This window comes from Pectinophora gossypiella, chromosome 29 (assembly GCF_024362695.1).
Source record: "Pectinophora gossypiella chromosome 29, ilPecGoss1.1, whole genome shotgun sequence".
NCBI classification, from domain to species: Eukaryota; Metazoa; Arthropoda; class Insecta; order Lepidoptera; family Gelechiidae; genus Pectinophora; species Pectinophora gossypiella.
The window spans coordinates 673,207-689,831 of NC_065432.1; the positions used below are offsets into that span (position 1 = coordinate 673,207).

A 16,625-nucleotide genomic window follows, 5' to 3' on the forward strand; every position below is an offset into this window, starting at 1 on the left:
ATATTCCAATATCTATAATTATGTAAAAAAAGCACGCCAATTGACGTTTTGTTTTTTTATTGACTAACAAAAAAATGTCGTCGTCTTCCTTTGCATAATAATTTCGATGCACTTTGAAACTAGTTTTCGCGTAGATTTTGAATTAGATAATCAGTTTTAACTATTTATTAATGCGAAACAATAATTAATAAGCCGTATTCATCCATAGTTTTAATTAAAATCGTACGTTTTATAAGAAAGTGAAGCGTACAAGTTTGTGTTGTACATAGTGACTCCATTACGCGCTACCATGGCGTCGCTTGGTGTTAATTTTTGCTTCTTTATGTAAATAACAACACATAAATAAGACAAAAATGGTTGTATGTGCGGTGAAACTGTGTAGGAACTACACTGGGAAGAATATTAAGACTCCGGAAGGCATCTCATTTCATAGGTAAGCATAAAACTATGTATATAACATACTTATTTGTATATGAAATAAACTTTCAAAAGTTCGCTAGATGCACCGCTTGGGCAAAGTGTGAATAGATTAACTTTAAAACATTATAGCAAATATAAATAGTTTTATTTTTTTTAGTTAGAACTTCTTTAAACAATTTAGGTATGTACAATTTATAAGTAATTTATATACAATTGTGTATACATATATACACAATTGTATATAATATGTATACACAATTGTATACATATAAATTTTACTCTTAAAATTTTATTTCAATTTTAATTCTATATTTTTTTATTTTTTTTAAACATTTATAACTTTTAAACAATTAAAAACAAAATAATTCTATAATTATATTTGTCATCTTGTAGTAGTTGAAAACAGGACAACTGCTCCCATCATGGTCCAAGTTATTTTTACATTATTTTTGTTATTCAAACAGATAGGTATAGACTGCAACTTTTGTCAATAATTTTCGAAAAGAGGTATTACATCTATCCACCAATTTTTTGTAAATTTCGACTTTTTATTCAAACAAAAATCAACCATATTATTTTTTTACTGTGATCGTTATTTGTAGGGTCATATTAGGATATGGATAGATGTAATATCCCTCTAAGAGAGTTATGATTTTTTTTTTCTATGAAATGAAAAATAATAATCATACTAATGATTTTAGTCACCCACCCCTAAATAAAACTTCAATAAAAATTATTACTATTATTACAAGTTTTTTTTATTCATGGCAAAGTTAGATTTCCTTTTTAAGTCAAGTTAGCATGGTATGGGCATCTACTGAGGAGGGGTGAACTTCGGCTCAGGGCGTCGTCTAAAAGGATTATACATGAAAGAATTAATCAACCCTAGTGGGTCGATAGCGGTAAGCGCAATGAGGGATAACATCAACCACACCAGCAGGGTCGGTATCTGGGTTTGACTGGTTGCCATAAACCATAAAGTTGAAGGTAAATCATAATGTACCATACCATTCGTCACCAGGTTCCCAACCGACGAAGACCAGAAAGAGGAATGGATCCGGGCCATCTGCAGGGAGCCATCGTGGGCCCCCGGCACGCACTGCAGGGTGTGCTCCGTACACTTTGAGAACTCAGACTTTAAGATCTCGGAGACCGGTCGAAGGATCCTACATAAGGATGCGGTTCCCACAAAGAACCTGTACAGAGAGGAACGGGTGGATAACGGGTTCACTTTCAAACTGAAAGGTGTTAAGAAAAGTAAGTTATTCTTCTTCTATCGTGTGGATTGTGAGGTTATTAACCAACCTAATCAACCCTGGTGTCAGGGTTACTATTCAGCCACCAAAGGCCCTTGACATGGCTCATGTAGCGACTACTCACATCAGTAAGTAGTAACCGGACCAACAGCTTAACCTGCCTGGTGAAGCACAGATCATCTTACCGGACAATCAAGTCAACCTGTAATGTCGTAACCAAACTAGGGATCACAAAGTGATTTGTCCCCATGGGGATTCGAACCCGGGACCTAATGCTGAACCACTGGACCACAGAATATGTTCAACCCTAAGCCAATTGTAAAACTAGTCCGATAGTAGGATATCACAGGCTCGTACACGTCTACTCTCGCTTGACGGCTCGTAACCACGTGGTGCGCACGAGACTGTGTTGTCTGTGTCAGTGAATGAATGAATGCATACATTACACAAATGGTACATCCTTTTTCTCCAGCTCGGTCAAAAGCAAAAGCATCAGCAGACAAAGAGAGCGCATGTCGTGCGTGCCTCGCAGTGCACGGTGGGATGCTGCCCTTCACGGACGAGTTGACCGTCACCTTCGCGGAGCTCACAGAGATACAGGTCAGTCTTCAATTTTACGTAACATTTTTTTTGTCAAATTCAAAAATATCTTTGTTTGATAGGTAACATAGTTACACTTTGAATCGTCAATTTTTACATAACGAACGTCTCATCCGCCTAAAACTACTGCAGCTTCTCACAACCTGTATAGCCGGGGGAAAGAAGCTTATTATTACATTTTTCTTTTTTAAAATTCATTCGGGGATACTGGAGTGTTTGCCGTTGCTCCACGAATTTTAGCTGGACAGTGGCCCCGATTCCTGCAGACACCTCCTAATTTTACTTTAAGTTATACCTGTCATTTTCTTATCCGCCGAAAAGGAAAGGGACGGATGATAGACAGCTCTTAATTTTAGGAAGAATGAGTAAATGAATGAATAACTCGGGCGAATCAAAAAGGCATCTCGCTGGTATGCAAACCGTTTGACGTGTGCTGTCAACTTAATTCTGTCGGGCTATTGGCCAATGTAAAATTTTAAGACAGTTGTTTTATATTTGTGCTTAAAATTGACGTGTGTTCCATAAATTTTATGCTTGTCGATTACCTGTCCCTTTTCTTTTCGGCGGATAAGAAAATGACAGATATAACTTAAAATAAAATTAGATGGTGTTTACAGGAATTAGCACCAGTATGGAGAACTGTCACTATTTAGGAACAGTCATGTCATGAGCAATATAATGTACCCACTTTAGGACTCTGTCGCACTAACATATTTGACATTTAGTGAGACTTACAGTTCAATTATTCAAAAAAGTTAATGTGACATGGTACCAAAGTGTATACATATTAATGCTCGTCACCGAACACTCAACAGTGTTGCCACCTACATTTGAGCTTCTAGATTTTATCCTAATTCCATAGTCGTTTCGTGTTTTGGATTTGACGTTTACGACACTAGCCAATTGCGATAGTCAGGGGTACTAAACTCCCACGCCTAATGTATTCCACTATGGTTACCTGGCTTGGTGATCCTTCTTTTTTTTTCTTTCGTTTATCACCTTTGGATAATAAGCACTTTTTGTGGTGTATAGGTATCATTTTATGTAAGCGACCAGTGTCGCTTCCTATTTTGGGCCTTAGTTGGTGATCCTAACCGAGCTCTCTGTCTGATAGACCTACCGCTTAACAATTATGCTTTTTGCCAACCAGGTGACGTCAAAAGACAGCCTGCCGAGGCACCTCTGCAGCGTGTGCCACGCGCACCTGCAGAGGCTGGTGGAGTTCAGGTGTCGCTGCCACACCGCGCAGGAGATGCTCTACGAGGCCACCTTGCAGAACCATCAGGTATTAGACACACACACACACCCTCTCTCTCTCTCTCTCTCTCTCACACACACACACACACATACACACTTTTTTTTAATTCAAAAATATCTTTATTCAGTGTTTTTTTTTTTGACGAGCGCTGAGGGCTCACACCCGGTACAAAATTTAAGACAACTGAGGGTGCCCAGTTAGACGCGAATCTCAGCTCAGGACGTCGTCTGAGAGAAAAATATTTGAAATAATTAATCGACCCTAGTGGGTCGATAGCGATAAGCGCTGAATTAGGGAAATCGACGACCACGCCGGCGGGGTCGGTATCGGTGTTAATCTTTATTCAGTAGGTAACATAGTTACACTTTGAATCGTCATTTTTTACATAACAAACATCTCATCCGCCTAAAACTACTGCGGCTTCTCACAACCTGTATAGCCGGGGAAAAGAAGCTGCAAGAAAAACCTCGGCACAGGGCCCTAGACGTTGATGACCTATATAATACAGGTTTCCACCTAGTATAGGCATCGGCCCTCCAAAGAGGTGCTGTACTCTTAACTGTAAGTCAATTGCTACTGTATTTGTCTTTTCGTGGATTCTAATAAACTTTACGCATTCTGTGTTATGTTGGATATTTATTAATATTCGAATTATTAAAAAACCTGTTTTTTTTTTCTTTCACAGATAACCCCAGACTTCCTCCGTTCAATAGATCGTCGCGCACTCAATCTGTCTCTCCCACTCTCAATAAAAAGACTCCCAACCATAAACATCACAGAGTTGGGCATAAAGGAGGAGACCATAGACTTCATAGAGGACAACGACAACCACATGTCAAACAACATGGAGCTGTCAGAAGTGACAGATGTCACGCATGACAGCGATTTTGACATATTCGTCGACAGGCATGAGATTTTAACAGATGACAATTTGAACTTGAACGATCAGAAATTGTTCGAATCCGGCGTGAAGGTTGAAAGTAATGAATTAATATTGGACCACATAGGGAAGACAAGCGTCTACGGCAGCGTAGTGCCTCAAAATGAGATTTTTCTTGAAATCGACTCGGAGCAGTTGTTGAAAAATGAGAAGAAGAGGAAGTCGGAATTGAAGAGAAAGAGTAAGAAAATTAAGAAGGAGAAAGAGGAACAGGTATGTCCCTTTCTTTATACACACATCCTACACACGTCATACAAAACACCTCGTTTTACACAGACACTACACATTGACGTTATCGTATACGCGCATCTGTGTGTATGACGTCTGACGGCATACGATTGAAGACTAAAGTAATACCTCCGAAACGATTACATACTTAAGTAAATAGTATCCGGTAGTATGCTTAACGTGTACTCCGACGCACGGATCATCTTATTCTCGGACAATCCGATGATCAGCCCGCAATGTCCTAACCAAATTAGTGATCACAAAATGTTTTTTTGTGATTATGTACCTAACGGGATTCGAACCCAGAACCTCCGGATCGTTAGCCAAGGCCGTTTGAACACTGTAATTGGAAACTTGGCGCATCTGTCTGTGACATATGACGACCACATATGAGGTATACCCAGCTCAGCCACTGGTGGGGAGCGGGGAGTTGCCATTCTATACGAAGTATTACTCTTTATTCTGACTTAGGGGACATCTCGTCCCAGTCTTAAACTGGGCCTAGGGGCGAGTTTGCCCTTTCTAATTTGATAATGGGTAACTGTGCCCAATATTATTCAGTTGTTGGGACGATTACCAACTCCACTCCAATCTCATCAGTCATCCCGTGATCATGGCACTTGCAACAGTGTCGAAATATCGGGAGTCTCATATCCGCGGTAAGAACCCGTTATTATGCGTTTTAATTATTTTATATTATTTTTTATTTAAGCTTCACATGAGCTTTAAATTTATTTTCTGTTAAATTCAAAATACTGTCTGGTATTTTATTGGAAAAATACCTACAGTGCTATTTCGTTACAGTGTTATTTCATTACTTCTTTCAGTTAGTAAAGAAGGACCCCAGAGAGGACATCCGCAACACTAAGCCCCGCAAAACCGATGAGGACTACGTCAACTTCGCCAGCAACTACAACGTGGAGATCGTGTTCCTCAGCCAGGAAGAGCAGATAGCCGAGGTGGGTCCTGACTGGGGAACGCAATCCCGACTCGGGATCCCAAATTCGAGATTCCGCGGGATTGGAAATATCAATAATAAAATAGCTCCTTACTGATGTAAGTGAGTAATCGTTACATGAACCATGTCAGGGGCCTTTGGCGGCTCAATAGTAACCCTGACACCAGGGTTGATGAGGTTGGTACTCCACCTCAGAACCCACACGAGAGAAGAAGAAGAAGAGAAGATTTCATAATTTATCTTGGACCTAGTCATCACTAATTTAAGAGCCACGCTCTTGTCTTGGTGTAGCATTCTCCATTCTTGTCCATCAAAGACCAATTCCTTCACCTCCTTATAAGACACGACGTTCGCCTTCTCTTAAATCTTTTTTTTTTTGACGTGACTTATTGTAGATTTGCCGCTGATGGCATTAACTACTTGGCCGTCTACAGTTGGGCGTCTCTTAAATCTGTTCCATGTAAGCTCTTCTTGGTCTTCCCCTTCCTCTCTTTCTTTGCAGCTTCTATTTTTTTTAATAAATGCGTCGTGTCTTGTTAAGTGTCCAATCATCTTGCCTCTTCTGTCCTCAATAACTCTCAATATTTGCCTCTTACTCTTAGTACACGACCCAATTTGTAATATATCCATTATTCATTCTTCTATTCCGTTGCAGGTATTAGCCCGGAAAGAAAGTGACAATTACAAGAATTCCCGCTTTAAATGCGAAGAATGCTTTAAAGGGTTCACTGGAGAGGCAGCGTTTAATAACCACAAAGCCATACATGACCCGGTGAGTAGACACTAGAAGGACATACAATTCACATTGAATAATTGTGCTAATTCCTGTAAACACCATCTAATTTTATTTTAAGTTATATCTGTCATTTTATTATCCGCCGAAAAGGAAAGGGACGGGTAATCGACAAGCATAAAATTTATGGAACACACGTCAATTTGAAGCACAAATCTAAAACAACCGTCTAAAAATTTTACATCCTTCAATAACCCGACAGAATTATGTTGTCGCCCGGGTTATCCATTCATTTACTCATTCTTTCTAAAATTAAGAGCTGCCAATCATCCGTCCCTTTCCTGTTCGGTGGATAAGAAAATGACAGGTATAACTTACAATTAGATGGCGTCTGCAGGAATTAGCACCAATATATTTATTCAGTAGGTAACATAGTTATACTTTGAATCGTCATTTTTACATAACGAACGTCTCATCCGCCTAAAACTACTGCAGCTTCTAACAACCTGTATAGCCGGGGAAAAGAAGCTGCAAGAAAAACCTCGGCACAGGGCCCTAGACATTATTTTTTCTTAAAGAATAAAATACTGTTATACAATTTAGTAATTTAGCTGCCTAATATCAGTTCCCAGACAGATAATCCCATGCATTCAAATCTTCTAGATAATTACTAATTAAAAAGAAAAACTGGTACAGGGCCGCAGGGCCTTACATCTGTAAATAGTAACCGACACCAACGGCTTAACGTGCCTTCCGAAACACGGATCATCTTTCTTTCGGACAATCAGATGATCAACATGTAATGTCCTAACCAAACTAGGGATAGGGAACATTTTTGTGATTTGTCCCCACCGGGATTCGAACCCGGGGCCTTCGGATCGTAAGTCCTACGCTCAACCACTCAACAATGTTTTGTAACAATAAATATTTTAAAAAATACTCCCCAACTCATTTATCATGTCTGCCCGCAGAGCGTCGGCAGCTACGTGTGCGAGGCGTGCCACTTTCGGTTCCCGAAGCGATATAAACTACTGCACCATATGACACAACACAAGACCAACTTCATATGCCGCCTCTGTGGGCACATCAGCAAGCTGGCGTGAGTTTCAAACTAGTCTTCTTCTATCGTGTGGATTGTGAAAATTACCAACCTCACCAACCCTGGTGTCAGGGTTATTACTGAGCCGCCAAAGACCCCTGACATGGCTCATGTAATGACTACGTACTTATTACATACCCGCGGGATTGGAAATATCAATTATAAAATAGCTCCTGTTCTCCTTCTTATCGTTTGGGTTGTGAGGTGGATTACCAACCCCATCAACCCTGGTGTCAGGGTTATTACTGAGCCGCCAAAGGCCTAACATGACTCATGTAACGACTACATTCACATCAGTAAGTAATAACCGGAACCAACGGCTTAACGTGCCTACCGAAACACGGATCTTTACTTTTTGGACAATCAGGTGATCAGCCTGTAATGTCCTAATCAAATTAGGGATCACAAAGTGATTTTTGTGATTTGTCCCCACCGGGATTCGAACCCGGGACTTCCGGATCGTGAGCACAACGCTTAACCACTGCACCAGGGAAGCCGTTATTATGAAGTCACCGCACTCTTTTAAATTTTAAACATTGGCTACTTGAGGTTCAAAAATTTTCTTTGTTAATCCTTAATTATGGATCTACCTACTCCACTCCAATCTCATCAGTCATCCCGTGATCATGGCACTTGCAACAGTGTCGAAATATCGGGAGTCTCATATCCCTATTTTAAACGCGGTAAAAACCCGTTATTATGTGTTTTAATCATGGCACAGAAGTCGTCGACTCTAGCTTGTGCGGACATGGTAGATGCACTGGAAAAACGCGGCAGTCCCAACAGCATTCTGAAGCCGTTATACTACTGTACTCGGAGAGAGTTGAGAGCTGTTTTGGCGCCGTGACCTTGCGCCCATGGCTCCGCCGTGTAGAAGGATTGACAAAAGGCTTTAAAAAGAGCTTTCATAATTAAAACACATAATGGTGCTAGTTCCTGTAAATACCATCTAATTTTATTTTAAGTTATATCTGTCATTTTCTTATCCGCCGAGAAGGAAAGGGACGGGTAATCGACAAGCATATAATTTATAGAACACACGTCAATTTTAAGCACAAATCTAAAACAGCCGTCTAAAAATTTTACACCAGTCAATAACCCGACACTGTTAAGTAGACAGCACGTCAAACGGATTGCATACCAGCGACGTAACTTTTGATTCGCCCGGGTTATTCATTCATTTACTCATTCTTACTAAAATTAAGAGCTGTGAATCATCCGTCCCTTTCCTTTTCGACGGATATGAAAATGACGGATATAACTTAAAATAAAATTAGGCGGTCTCTGCAGGAATCGGGGCCAATAATGGGTTCTTACCGCGTTTAAATCAAAGATATGAGACTACAGGTACTATGTGTTATAATTATGATAATAACCGCGTAAACCTAAAACAATGTAAAGAGCTTTCATGTTTTATTTAATTCCAGATCAAAAGCAATCGAGCATTTCAAATGGCACAACGGTGTGAAATATCCCTGTCACTACTGCGACAGAATATTCATGTAAGTATCATTATATAGGTTAGTAAAATAAAGTATATATAAATCTTAATTAAAGTTGCGATGTTAAAAATCTTATACTAGCCAATTACAATCAATCAATCAATAATACTTTATTGCACAACGACATATACAAAGGACCTAAACATACGAATAAAAACATAAGCACAATAGGCGGCCTTATTGCTAAGCAGCAATTTCTGCCAGGCAACCTTAGGGTGAAAGAAGATTATGCATTGGAGCACGGGCTGGTGGTGGTACAATATAATACATATAAGGAGAATACGAAAAACACTTCCAAGTTATGCCTGCAGGAAAAGCGCCTGCACTCTTGCCCTGAAAGAGTCCAGAGAAGGAGCCCTCCTGACAGTCTCAGGTAGAGACTTCCACAACCGGAAAAATAAAAGTACAAAGTTTGACAAATTAATTTTTATAAAGCGGACAGTGAAATATAAAGATTAATTAGAATAATTATAATAATGAATGTATGTGCGGATTGGTGAGTGTGAATATGTGTAATTGTTGGAAGTTTTGCGTGTCTGTCAATGTTACAGAGTTTTAGAAAATGAATAAATACTTCTGCTATGATTCTATATCTGATTCATTATTAAAAGATATTTTTGAATTTGAATGTTTCCAGTAAACGCACTTCGCAGTTCAACCACATGCGTAACCGACACGGGTCGGCCGCCTGCGACATATGCCAGGAGATATTCTCCGGGCAGCGGGGGTTACTGGCACACATGCAGAAGGCACACAAAGAGGTAAGATATGCTGCAAAAGTCCAATCAGTTTCTTGAATCAGAATCTTTCATTCAACGTAATTACCATGGATAAACTTGTTGAAGGTCAATGTCACATTTTTGAATTTACGTCATTTCACAAAGTGTAATAAGGATGGCTGAGGAGAAGAAATGACAAAAAACTGCAATAGCAACACATCTTTTAAAAACCAATGAGGGTATACATTACAAGTTATTTAATAACTAGAGGAACACGATACCAGACATTTTTATCATTTAGGTAGTCATTAATCTTATAATAAGCTTTTTTACATAAAGTAAACTTCTTTATGTAAAAGCTTTAAATTTATTTTCTGACAAATTTGGTATTTTATTGTAAAAACTTATACATAACCCCAAAAAAGATGATTTTAATTTACTTAATCTAGAATGTTGAATAGCAATTTTATTTTTATTTCTTGTATTGTAAGTATGCCTTTCACAGTTTCTCGGAAGGAGAGATACATGCTTGCAAATGTTTCTCACTTATCCAGGTCACACTTATCCAGGTCCTATTTATACAGGTTCACTTATACAAGTTTAACTGTATATACTTGCAGGCGGTGAAGTCCCGCTGCGAAGGGTGCGGCGTCCAGTTCCATACAGAGTCCGCCTTCGCCCGACACCTGGAGACCTTAGAAGATGGAGAGTGTAGCGAGTACGTTAAGTAAGTACATGCCTTGTTGTGAATTTATATTATAATTAATTAAAAAACATAATAACGGGTTCTTACCGTGTTTGAAACAGGGATATATACATAAACAAGCGGCAAAGAAAGAGGGTAGACAGATATGTCTGCCCGTAGAAAATTATGGATCTACCTACTCCACTCCAATCTCAACAGTCGTCCCGTGATCATGGCACTTGCAAGTGTCGAAATATCGATAGTAAATATCCCTATTTTTAACGCGGTAAGAACCCGTTTTTATGTGTTTTGATTACGATATTAACCGCGTAAACTTAAAACAATTATAATTAATTGTACGAGGAGCTCGGTGGCGCAGCGGTAAACACGCTCGGTCTGCGATTGTTGAAGTTAAGCAACTTTCGCAAAGGCCGGTCATAGGATGGGTGACCACAAAAAAAAAGTTTTCATCTCGAGCTCCTCCGTGCTTCAGAAGGCACGTTAAGCCGTTGGTCCCGGCTGCATTAGCAGTCGTTAATAACCATCAATCCGCACTGGACCCGCGTGATGGTTTAAGGCCCCATCTCCTTATCCATCCATAGGGAAGGCCCGTGCCCCAGCAGTGGGGACGTTAATGGGCTGATGATGATGTACGCAGGAGGACTTTTCAGGCTTGAATCACCTGATTGTATTTAGTAATCTGAAACCCAGTACACGACCCGATTGTCTTACAGAGCGTGCGCGGAATGCGGGGAGAACTATACCAGTGAGGATCAACTCAACGACCACATGAAGATGGTGCATTGGAAGGAGATCAAATGTGAAAAGGTAATATTAGGCAGCTACATTACGCAATTGTATACCAATATTTAATGTTTATTTTTATTTTTTTAAAGAACGTCTAGGGCCCTGTGCCGAGGTTTTTCTTGCAGCTTCTTTTCCCCGGCTATACAGGTTGTGAGAAGCTGCAGTAGTTTTAGGCAGATGAGACGTTCGTTATGTAAAAATTGACGATTCAAAGTGTAACTATGTTACCTACTGAATAAAGATATATTTGAATTGAATAACTTGAATCAGGGATTTTCCAGACTGCGTTCCATAAAAACAATATTGCGCTGTTCCGATATAACGTGATAATAGGGTAGATTCCAGCTGTCAGTCAAATCAGACACTTTTTACTAAACGTCAAAACACGAAATAAATATTTTGTTTTGTATATTGTGTGCAATAAAGTATATTTGATTTGATTTGAAATAACAGAAATAGCACACCGTGACGTCATAGAAAAACGTGACAAAATGTCGCAATTATTATTACATTTTTCTTTATTAAAATTAATAAATAAGTTAAATAGAAAAAAGAAAACGTTTTTTGTCACCTTTCGATCTGTCTTTGTTTAGTAATCAGAATTTCATAATTTATCTTTGACCTAGGAAACTACCCATTGCCTATTTTCTCATTACTTGGGTACATAATTATTCAAAAGATCTCAATACTTTAGTGATTTGCCCAGGGGTTTACTAACCAAATTGTGATAATTCCGGGTACTTTGTATTTTATACCGGGATCCCGGGATTTACTTTACAATCGGGATTTCCTGGTACTTTAGTGATTTCGGTGTTACGTGATGTTTAGAACCGGAATACCCGATTCCCGGGATTTACGTAGCGTATTCCCGGGATTTTCAAAACGGAATTTCCCGGTTCTTTTAACCGTATCCCGGGATTTTTGGAAACGAGATTTATTGGCTCCTTAAAGATTTTGTCACTGTATTCCCGGGATTCACTTAGCGAACTCCCGGGATTTGGGACCAGAATTTTCCTGTGTTCAAATTTTCTACGAAAATAAAACTCCCTGTTTTGTACAGTGCAACGCGAACTTCGAGAACGAGAAACTGTACAGGATGCACCGCGTGATCCACAAGGAGGTGCGCACACGCAGCGCGCGCGACCCCACCGCCAAGAAGACCGGCAAGATGAAGAAGGCCAAGTGCAAGAACAAGATACAGAAGAGGATGTGTGAGATGTGTGGCCTCACGTGGCGGGTGAGTGGCCAGCGGGAAAAGTATTATTTAATGCGCAAATGTCAAATCGCAATATTGCTTCCTTAGATGAAACTTCGGATTTGCGGACTGAATTTCAACAGTATATTACTTCGACACGTAGCGAACTCCGAAAACATATATATCGACAAGTCATTGCTTCTACAGAGAATACTTAGGCAAGACACACCTTCGAATGACCACTCGATGTGGCCTTTTTAACCCAGCTCATGTTATAATGGTTGTCTGCAGAGCTCAGCGGCGCTGAAGTACCACCAGCGAGTCCACACGGGGGAGAAGCCCCACCAGTGTCCGATGTGCCCGAAGAGCTTCCGGATACAGGATTCGCTACAGGTTACTATTATTATTAATAGCCCCCAATGTCCCACTGCTGGGCAAAGGCCTCTCTTCCCTTCTTCCACTCCTCCCTGTCCCCAGCTTGATCGTTCCACGGTTTTTTTTATCGTGTGTCAGGGTTACTATTGAGCCGCCAAAGGCCCCTGACATGGCTCATGTAATGACTACGTAATTAGAAGAAAGAAGTAACCGGGACCAACTTGCCTTCCGAAGCACGGATCGTCTTACTTTCGGACAATCAGGTGATCAGCCTGTAATGTCCTGACCAAACTAGGGATCAAAAAGTGATTTTCGTGATATGTCCCCACCGGGATTCGGACCCGGGACCTCCGGATCGTGAGCCCGACGCTGAACCACTGCACCACGGAGGCTGTCCGGGATAATGGAGATGATGTAGTAATAATTTCCGGACGCCACCGCAGATCAGGCCGTCAGTGCGTTGCATTTAGGATACTTACATACATACATAACATACATAAACAGCCTATATACGTCCCACTGCTGGGCACAGGCCTCCCCTCAATCAACCGGAGGGGATATGGAGCATACTCCACCACGCTGCTCCACTGCGGGTTTTTTACGGCTAATAGCCGGGACCAACGGCTTAACGTGCCTTCCGAAGCACGGAATCATCTTACTTTTTCGGACAATCAGGTGATTCAAGCCTGAAAAGTCCTTACCAAACAAAGGACAGTCTCACAAAGTGATTTCGACAATGTCCCCATCGGGAATCGAACCCGGACCTCCAGATCGTAAGCCTAACGCTCTAACCACTAGACCACGGAGGCTGTTAATAGTACTGTACTGTGTTGTAATACTGTAGTTTGGCGGCGAGGATGTTATCATGGTACCGAACTAAGCATAGTACCCCACTAGTTACATTTATAATTATTATTATTTTGGTTTGTTTTTCTTTTTTTTGTTAATGATTTTTGATCATGGTTTTCTTTTTTTTTTGTTTTTTTTTTTGTGTATTGATTTCCGTGTGGTTTCTGTCCTGTGTTGAATGTAATGTTTCTGTCTGTCTGTGTCTGTGGTGTCCGGGAGTAATAAATGTTTCTTTATTTCTTTAAATGTTCTCATTGTTACTTCAGATTCATATGAACACGCACACGGGCGCGCGCCCGTTCAAGTGCCCGCACTGCCCGAAGGCCTTCAAGTCACGCACACAGAACCACAAACATCAACTGGTAAGATTGAAATCTATCTTTATTTAGTAATGGGGATTTCATAATTTATCTTAAATTTTAATAGTAACATAGGTACAATGTTAATAAAATATATAACATAATCAAATTAAATACCTACACTAAAAACGAAAATAAAAATGCAAAGAAAGAAATAAATTAAAATAGTTATAAATTTAAAAAAATACATAATTAAATTATAATACACAAGGTGTTAGTGACATCGTAACGAAAACTTTGATAGTTGATTCTGAGTAGTACGGAATTTTCCGTCGTTAAAGTTATGGAACTGAAAAAAGAAACAATCATTTTCATGCATTTTCCGACTGAAAATTCCACTTGATGTCAACTCAGAATCATGGTCTGAATCATCCCCCTCAGTATTCGTTACGGTGTCACTAACACCCATACGTACTTGTGTGACTACAGTACTTGTGTACGTACTTGTGCGGGGTGTAAGTGACATCGTAATGAATACTGAGGAGGATGATTCAGCTGATTATTCTAAGTTAATATCAAGTGGAATTTTTCATCGCAAAAGTATAGAATTGAAAATAATTTTAAAAAACTAAAACAAATAACATGAATTTTGCGATGAAAAATTCCACTTGATATCAACTCAGAATCATAGTCTGAATCATCCCCCTCAGTATTCGTTACGGTGTCACTAACACCCGTATATGCAGTTGATGTTAATTCAGTGCTAAACCACCTTTATTGCGTGCAGGTCCACACTAAGATCCGCCGCTACCGCTGCGAGCTGTGCGACAAAACGTTCCAGACGTCCACGTGCGTCAAGACGCACATCAGGACGGTGCACATGAAGCTGCCCGCGCCGCCGCGGGTGCGCCGCCACCCACACCAGGTGCGCTCGGCATAAGCCATCGATATTGTTAAACTATCCATAGTCAAACTTTCGATAGTCTATCCATAGTCAAACATTGGATAGTCTATCCATCCATAGTCAAACTTTCGATAGTCTATCCATAGTCAAACTTTCGATAGTCTGTCCATAGTCAAACATTCGATAGTCTATCCATCCATAGTCAAACTTTCGATAGTCTATCCATAGTCAAACATTCGATAGTCTATCCGTCCATAGTCAAACATTCGATAGTCTATCCATAGTCAAACATTCGATAGTCTATCCATCCATAGTCAAACTTTCGATAGTCTATCCATAGTCAAACATTCGATAGTCTATCCATCCATAGTCAAACTTTCGATAGTCTATCCAAAGTCATACATTCGATAGTCTATCCATAGTCAAACATGCGATAGTCTATCCATCCATAGTCAAACATTCGATAATCTATCCATAGTCAAACATTCGATAGTCTATCCATCCATAGTCAAACTTTTGATAGTCTTTCCATAGTCAAACTTTCGATAGTCTATCCATCCATAGTCAAACTTTCGATAGTCTATCCATAGTCATACATTCGATAGTCTATCCATAGTCTATCCATCCATAGTCAAACATTCGATAGTCTATTCATCCATAGTCAAACTTTCGATAGTCTATCCATAGTCAAACATTCGATAGTCTATCCATCCATAGTCAAACTTTCGATAGTCTATCCATCCATAGTCAAACTTTTGATAGTCTATGGATAGTCACCTTATCGATAATCCATCCATAGTCAAATTATCTAAAATCTATCGATAGTCAAACTTTCGATAGTATATCCATAGTCGAGTTATCGATACTCTGTCTATAGTCAGACTAACGATAGTCTATCCATAGTCCCACTATCGATAGTCTGTCCATAGTCACCTTATCGATAATCCATCCATAGTCAAATTATCTAAAATCTATCGACAGTCACACTTTCGATAGTCTATGGATAGTCACTCTATCGATAGTCTGTCAATAGTCACCTTATCGATAATTTATCCATAGTCAAATTATCTATAATCTATCGATAGTCAAACTTTCGATAGGCTATGGATAGTCAGACTAATGATAGTCTATCCATAATCACTCTATCGATAGTCAAACTTTCGATAGGCTATGGATAGTCAGACTAATGATAGTCTATCCATAATCACTCTATCGATAGGCAAAATATCGATAATCCATCTATAGTAAAATTATCTATAATCTATCGATAGGCAAAATATCGATAATCCATCTATAGTAAAATTATCTATAATCTATCGATAGTCAAACTACCTATAGTCAGACTAACGATAGTCTATCCATAGTCACTCTATCGATAGTATATCGTTTTTTTTATTAAAACATCATGTTATCTATAGCTCGTTTAGATCAATACTACCTTTACACAGCCATACTATCGATAGTCCTTGCAATAGTCAGAAGCGATAGTTCCTGGTTTTCCCTTCACGAGTTGGAAGGTCAGACAGGCAGTTCTGTAAAAAAACCAGACCTGTCGAATCTTCAGGTTAGGTAAGCGGACCCTGTGAAAAACGGGATAATACTAGGGTGATGATGATTTAATACTCCACTGTCGCAGTATTCTCATTTGACTTCTTTTCACAGATACCTCAACATGGCTACCTCCATCACCACATCACCAGCGAACCCCCCAAGGACAACTCCGCGTGAACTTGAATTTTATTATCAAAAAATCAAAATATTTATTTCGGAAACTAAACCATATAAATGTATCCATAAT

General features: G+C 39.6%; 1 protein-coding gene across 1 annotated transcript; it reads left to right on the top strand.

Annotated features, from left to right (window-relative positions):
- The first annotated feature begins 90 nt into the window (after positions 1-90).
- Positions 91-16,570, top strand: LOC126379400 (zinc finger protein 30-like). Its single transcript, XM_050028138.1, has 17 exons — positions 91-433; positions 1,442-1,677; positions 2,149-2,276; positions 3,427-3,561; positions 4,220-4,687; positions 5,530-5,661; positions 6,316-6,432; positions 7,365-7,492; positions 8,920-8,994; positions 9,632-9,755; positions 10,334-10,440; positions 11,133-11,226; positions 12,266-12,442; positions 12,692-12,793; positions 13,891-13,986; positions 14,711-14,848; positions 16,490-16,570. Exons 1-17 carry the CDS (start codon positions 354-356, stop codon positions 16,553-16,555), a joined length of 2,403 nt encoding a protein of 800 aa, XP_049884095.1. The 5' UTR covers positions 91-353; the 3' UTR covers positions 16,556-16,570.
- The last annotated feature ends 55 nt before the right edge of the window (positions 16,571-16,625 follow it).